A 7,480-nucleotide genomic window follows, 5' to 3' on the forward strand; every position below is an offset into this window, starting at 1 on the left:
TTGAGTTTGTTCGAATTGAAAAAAGGCTCTCTTGTTCGGAATTGTTGAAAAAAATATGCAGGCTTCAACCTTATAGATATGTCCATGTGGGTTATAATTACCCCCTATGAACTTCTAACATTAATTGTCGTTTGTTTAACATCAGATGTTGCGCAAGGAGTTTTAAATTGTAAGTTCATTTTCCTAACCGAGAATGAAATGATTATAATGTTGTGATCTAATCTCAATTTTTTTTACTCCTTGATTTGTGAGGCAACGCATATGTACCATTTATAGCTTATACTTGGACATGCGTAATTCACCGCATTCTTTTTTTTTTCAATTTTTGTTGGGGTGATAATAACCATATTCCCACCTTTAGTATCTCCTTCACTAGGTAATCAAGAAACATCACACAGCTTGTGAAATTCCTTTCGTTCATATTCATGGGATGCTTTTAAAATAGGGAATTATAGGTGAGGATCTAAAACATGCTCTTTGTATATATAATACAATAATATAAAATATATTGAGGAAAGCAAATTGCAATCTTGTGTCAAGAGGGTTTGAAGCGAGCGTCAGTCATGTGACTGGTAAACCCTAAGCCCTGGGAAATCAAGTTTTGAGGCGTACGTTTTACCTTCCGGCCCTCGTGCATTTGATAATAGCAAAAGATGTGATGGATCTCGGGCCTCAAAACGATTATCGGACAGCGCTTCATCTGAAGCGTCTGGTGTCAGGTGCTTTGAAAGGCTTGATGACGCCCTCATCAGCATCGGGGTTAAACAATTACACAGATAGATAAACCATTTTGATCCTCTTCATATCGAGAAACAACTCGTCCTAATTTTTTGTAATCCGTATTCATTATGCGGACGTCTCGGTGACATCGGTGTTACAAAGAGACCTCAACATGCAATCCCTGTTCAAACATGGGTAACAACAGAACGAGAGCAGCTAGCAACGTAATTTCAGACAGCAGTGGCTTCATTCGTTCCTTAACTATTGTTAGAAAATAAAGCATAAATCTAGTTTAGCCATCAATTTTATAGAAAATTTATACATAAACTGGTGTGATAAAGCACAACAGGGAACAGCAAGTGAAAGAATTCACATTTGATGTATTGTGTATTTTCATCTTCTGCAGAGAATGTCACCTCTCCCACAACAAAGCTGTTGACATACATTTCATCAGGCCTAACATAAATTTTGATGAATATTTTTCATATTATGGTATCCACAACACATCCACCAATCTGTCAACTACTTTCTTGCCCCCATCTCCGTGCTTCTGGTATCTTTTTATGCTTGGAACTCGACCTAGCTGTTAATCTTTGGATAACCGACTACTTGATGCTGAAGGCTTCTTCTTGCCATACCTCTGTTTTCATCAGAAATGAGATGCAGGTTAAATGAAAGAAATGAGAATGAAACATGCAGTGTCTGATTCTCGAACTGACATTTCTGTACTTCTTGCTTCATGAATATTTTACGTCTGATTTTAGAACTGACATCTCTGTACTTATTGCTTCATGAATATTTTATGTCTGCAGACACAACATTATTTTTCAACTTTAGAGTGAGATGTCACATAATGATAAATAACCCTTTGCCCTCAGTTTAACAGTAAAATATATATTCTATAAATTGCCGGTGAGCAAATAATGTCATCCGGCGTCAAGGGTGTATAAATGCTAATAAATTTTTTTTCATATGGGGTATATAAGTGGCTACACCACCACAATACATGAGTGTACCTGCAACTTACTGTATAAATTATTCTGTGCAACAAATCTAACATGCAGTACTAATTATCAGTTGACTATAGATCAAAAGTGCTAAATCTGTCTGACGCTATTGGTCTATGTAAATACTAATGAAAATTTTTATCGCAAGCTGAAATAATGTGACACACAAATGTGTAATTTTTCTGGATAACAAGCATAAAGCACCCAAAAAAAAGAACAATTGGTCCAATATAGGCAACAGTATGAACATGTTGTTATGTGCAAACCTATAGGTCTGATGAGAAGTTTGTTTCAAATTCCGCAAGTTTCTGTCTCATTTCATATACAGGCTATCTTTGAAACAATCTTAGTTAAAACGTCAAAAGACAGTGGGCAATAATTTTTAGCATTAAAGCTAGATCTCACCTGCTTCCCAATGCTGAATGGGACATATTTGTACTTGATCATGTGTAGAATCTGGCGCTTCATGGTCAAGACAAAAAGAACAATCCAGTAGAAAAGTAGTATGGGCCAGAAAACTGGAACATCAAATATCGAGAAGAAGGTCATAAAAAATGCCACACAGAGGGCTTTTGTTATGGCGTACCTGAAACACAAAAGAAACTAGATGAGCAATGCAACACTTCAATTTCACATTTCCTTTATCTCCAACAAAAAGCTCTGATAATCGCTATTTTCTTCTTTCTTTCTTCTTTGTGTAAAAAGGTGTATATTTAGAACAAATGAGATATCATTGGTTCCCAAAGATTAAATAAACAGACGTGTGAAGTGGCATTATCTACATCATAATCCATCTTTAACAAAGTAAAAGCCATACTTTGCAGATTGGCTTACAAATATGAAAACTTGAGCTTATTTGATGATCAACACACAAATACCCCAACTCAATACGTGCAAATTAAACCGATTGTTACTTCAGAAATTAAAGTGATTGAAGTTCAGACAACTGCAGCATCTCTCAGAAACATCTCAGTTCGACAGATTTCTCAAGAGGCCTGATATCAACAGCGCAGAACTGTGCTTCCTAGTCTAATTAAAGGTGACGACAATCGAACGTTACTTGCTAACCAGGCAGCTTTACATCATCCAATCTTTTTCTATAGTCAGTTGAATTAGGAGTTCCTCCTTAGGTCCATGAGCTTAAACCATCTATAGCAAAAATTCTGAACTTTCAATTTTACTTTGACAAGGCTGCTAGTGTCAATCAGTTGCATACTAGCATAATTGCTTATAAAAGTTCGCACAAAGTTCATAGTCAATCATTCAAAAGTCATATTTTGAAGCCTTTTAAGTGTCTAACTTAGTGATCAAGAAACCAACAAAGAAGTGCAGCGACTACCTCGCTACCGAATAAACCAAGAGGTCGTGGCCAATTAAAAGCAGCAGTAGAGACTACGACGTTGCAAACCTCATGCATTATGACATTATAGTTTCTTCCTTAAACAAAATTTTCGAACCATTAGCAAGGAACTCAGATGATAGGGGTGCCATCAGTTCATACCACAGGATCCAAGCAATAACCCAAATCCCAGCCCCACCACCCAAAACATGAAAAAGAAATCACAGAAAAGGTCAGAAAAAGTCTTTCAGCAAGCTCATACGTCGTTTTTGTCACAGAGCTTTATACATATCATCCAAACAAGAGAACCCTAAGCCTTTCCCATATATGTTTTCCTTACACTAACACATGTCTGTTTGTAACACGTAATGTTCTTATGGCAACTTTTTCAAACGACCATTATTATGCTCAAAGCTCTTAGACGAATTAAATGCATAAAACAGGAATAATACTACAGTGCTCCAGATAAATAAAAACTCATGGTATTCAATTGGATGCCCACTAATAATATCCAGCATTTCCTACAGTACATCCTAGTCGCATTTCTTTTCTTTCCCAATCATAACAGATTCATAAATATAAATATTTTGGAACTGCATATCAACTAATGTTTAGTCAGCAAGCTAATGAAAGACTGTTAAGAAACTCACTAAAAAACTCCAGTTAAAACAACACAGATGCTGGAAATCAGTTACCAACACAAAATTGCACGACAAAAAATCAAGATTTTACGAGCAATTACCAAGAAACACAATGAACTAGTTACCTCCTATAACATTCATTCTATCAAGTACAAAACGTATATATTCATGCCCAACCCTCCCACATCCTAATGAAACTCTATAAATGAATCCACCTAATAAAAGGTCTAGATCCACTATTAAGTTGTCCTTGAGCAAATTAACATACTTGGCAAGTGAAACCAAGATGATTGTCATTGTTAGTGGGGTTTAAAAAGGACAGCATGCATGACCCTAACAATTGCATTAGCTTTTTTTAAGAAGTCCTGTTAAAACATCTGTTATATACAATTTGAACAAACAATGATTAGTGAATTTAGTGCAGTTTCTTCCAGTTAACTTATGCAGCCTGCTTTACCTTACATAGTTTGCCTTTAACAATGAACAATGAACACGATTGCCTGTAAGAAGCATTGTCCAATGCAATTTTGCAGGGCCACTAACCTCATGAACCATAAAATAGGTCATCCACCAATCTGCGCTTGGATATTACAAGCTTTGTGACCAGATCTTGGCAGAAAATCTTAGGAAGTCTGCATAATGTTACCAGCAAATTGTAAAAAATATATGTATATCAAGATCATCAAAACATGGGTAAAATCCACACCACATATCAGAATCAATATTTGATAGGGAAGGCCTAGAATATGATTATAGTGGTCATAGGTACTCAGCCTGCTATGTAACCATATTTTTATCTGGGATCTAGTCTAACCCAAGTAAGAATTGTATAAATCTCAATCCAATACAACCAGATATCTAGTACATGAAAAGTACGCAATAATACTCCAGGAATAGCATGCAAACATTGCAAAGTTACGTATTATCAAAATGTCAATGCATGATGTCCAAGTGTATATGGCATTCTCAATGTACTCCCTAACCAGAAATGTAACAATTGTGTAGATAAAAGAGTATGCTGCCAGTTTTCCAGAGAGAGAATAACAGAAGACTATCTATTCTAGACATAAGTATTTTTATCGTGTAATATGTACTGTAATTTGAAATGCAACACATATGCTCACCAATGACCTAGCAATTGTCCTGATATACAAAAGGAATTACAGTCCGTTATAAGAACTAGATAATGTAAACAGCATGAGACTGCAAAGCCCTAAGCACACATGACAGGCTACTTCATGCACATTTATTTGCTACTTATGATGTCCAGGTTTTCTCAAACTTTGCCAAAGACCACCATTTCTTGGCAAAATGAAACATTTAATAAACCTAGGTCAGAACAAGTTACCCCAGAGAAATTAAGAGAAAGTTCTAGAATATTTACAATAGCTTTTAACAAAGAAAGGAAATCAAATAGCAAGTAATATCTAATACAAATAAACAGAAATTAATAGTAATATGGACGACAAGCTATCACTAAAGACCAGATTTATACTATAATACAATGGATAAGCAAGGAGCACAACACTGGTGTTGGATTAGCTTCTCCAGTATGAGAAACCTAGCCTCAATAACCTCTACAAACATGGTAATTCAATTGCGCAACTCAATCCAAAATAATGCTAGCTTAAGGCCAAAAATAACTTTTGAGTGTTTGGTATTAAATTAGGCACTTAGAAATGAAATTATGTAATATAATGCGAACTACCAGAACATCATCTCACATATCTATATACTTGTGTCCATTTAGTCCCTAGAGAGTCAATGTGGAATCTATTAGAGATCTGGATTTTCTCCAACACCTAGGTTTTTAGGGTTGTTCTCCTAGATCTCTAACAAATAATATCAATGTCAACCTAACTTTTCCAGTTGCAAGCGAGCAGTGAGTCTGGTGACGTTAGCACTGTGATTTTTGATTGGGACTAGTCTAGTGCAAAGCCAAAGGGTTGACACCGAGATCACAATACTCAACCGGGACTAGACAAGTGCAAAGCCAACCCACAAGGGGATGCAGAGGCAATGGAAACATGGTGGTACGTTAGGGTCCACATTAACTAAATTAAGTCATGTTTGGTTTATTACATATTAGGGTTTTTCTCCTTTATATTTCACCCCGTTTGGGAGTTCAACAAAGGGAAGGGAAGGGAACCTCAAGTTCAATCTCAGCCATTGTATTTGATCTTGGAAGGATAATGTTATAGGATAATCTTATTTCGATCAATTCCCTTCCCCTCCCCAATTTGGAGGGGAACAAAATCCCACAATATTTCTCCCAAATTAACTTAACTTCCCCTCCATTACTCCCCTCAAATCCAATTACAAGAGTGAGTTCTTCTAGAGGTCTAACATTACATCGCCATGAAAGAAAGCATAACACAATCTCACGCATTTTCATTAACGAAAATCCTAAATCAACAGAATCGTCCTACCACCAAAGAAAACATTCCAACCTCAAGCATTCTCACGTTATCCCTGACCGTTTCATACTCAATGTAACTTAAATGCACTTATAAATCATTATAAAACCTAAATGCACAATATACACTACAAGATAAGCAGGAAATTACCAGAACTTGAACTCGGGCAGCCGGCGAATGAAGGGCTTGAACTCATCAGACCCCCTCATCGGCAGCGACGCCCCATCCAAAGCCTCGATCTCCGGATCCACCATCGGCGACAAGAACCCAATCAAGAGATTCAGCACGTAGATCCCAAGCCATACAAACTACATAGTAAACCCCTGCCAGAAATTAACCCTCAAGCAAGTAGATCGCCGCCACCGTAGCTAGGGTCCGACCCACCGGCGACCGACGTGTGCGCGTCCGACCCGTCCAAGTAGTACTGGAGAGGCGCGGGAAATAGTCGCTTCTCTCATTTCGCGAAGCGGATCACGTCGGCGCGGTCGTATGGAGCCGAATCCATCAGAAAACTGCGGAAAACCCCTAATTGTGGGGGAAAGAAGTCAATCGAAGGGAAAGTGTCCTACGTTAGGTTTCCTGGTCGCCGTTGATGGAGATGGTTGATTAGGCCTAGGGTTAGGGTTTAGATTTGGTCACTTTATTATTTTGAGGGGATGAGATGAGATGAGATGGGAGTAGGGGTGAGCACGGTTCGGTTTGGGTCGGTGTTTACCAAAATTTGAACAACCGAACCGAACCACATACAATTCAAAACCGAACCGAACCATTGCAAATCGGTTCGGTGCGGTTCGGTTCGGTTTGTTCGGTTCTAACTTCATCAAGTATAACAATCAAAGGCACAAATATATAAGCACCGTCTTATATTTGACAGAAACAACCCAGATCATTGAGTGTTTTTGTCTGAAGCTTTATGCTAATAAAAAACAAAACCCCCATGAGTTATCTTAAATTTGACCAGAAAAAATACAAATACAAATGAATTAGAAATAAGAAATTAGAAAAAAAAGAATTATTTTTGGGATTTTCATGCTTGATCAGCATTCAGAAGCTACAAGACCGAAGAATGGCCTAATGAGGAGTTCATTGCAAGATTTTTGTCTAGTGCGTTATAGACCCGAATGTACTTATTCGTCAAAAACTCACTTTTTAGCTAATTAAGCTGAATTCAAGAAGAAGATAAAGGATTTACCATGGACAAATAAGCAACAACAATTCAGCCACCATTTTTCTGCAAGCACGAACCCAATCACCGACAGCTGAAGAAAAGCTATGGCGATCGAATAAGTCATCTCCCCTTCCCAATTGCAGCTTCTCGAGAGAGAGTGAGAGAGATGGACCATGGCTGTCGGCTGA

At 37.5% G+C, this 7,480-nt stretch overlaps 1 protein-coding gene across 2 annotated transcripts; it reads right to left on the reverse strand.

The window, feature by feature from the left end:
• On the reverse strand, nt 996-6,451 carry LOC109828934 (protein RER1B-like). 2 transcript variants are annotated; one of them, XR_002243902.1, is made up of 4 exons: nt 6,275-6,451; nt 2,133-2,313; nt 1,440-1,526; nt 1,279-1,360 (listed from the first exon to the last, which is right to left on the reverse strand). XR_002243902.1 is itself a non-coding variant. In XM_020395930.1 (3 exons), the coding sequence occupies exons 1-3, from the start codon at nt 6,376-6,378 to the stop codon at nt 1,307-1,309; spliced, it is 339 nt and encodes a 112-aa protein (XP_020251519.1). In that variant the 5' UTR covers nt 6,379-6,451; the 3' UTR covers nt 996-1,306. The 2 variants fall into 2 exon arrangements, 1 of the variants encoding a protein (XP_020251519.1); XM_020395930.1 differs by lacking the exon at nt 1,440-1,526 and having other exon boundaries at nt 996-1,360.

The sequence above is a fragment of the Asparagus officinalis genome, chromosome 1 (assembly GCF_001876935.1).
Source record: "Asparagus officinalis chromosome 1, Aspof.V1, whole genome shotgun sequence".
Taxonomy (NCBI): Eukaryota; Viridiplantae; Streptophyta; class Magnoliopsida; order Asparagales; family Asparagaceae; genus Asparagus; species Asparagus officinalis.

Excerpts from the sequence above, each read along its gene's own strand:
- LOC109828934 (XM_020395930.1), bottom strand. The coding sequence starts at position 6,378 with ATGGTGGATCCGGAGATCGAGGCTTTGGATGGGGCGTCGCTGCCGATG. Across the intron at positions 2,314-6,274 it reads CTGCCCGAGTTCAAGTTCTG|GTACGCCATAACAAAAGCCC; the intron begins GTAATTTCCTGC and ends TTTGTGTTTCAG. Across the intron at positions 1,361-2,132 it reads CATTCAGCATTGGGAAGCAG|AGGTATGGCAAGAAGAAGCC; the intron begins GTGAGATCTAGC and ends TGATGAAAACAG.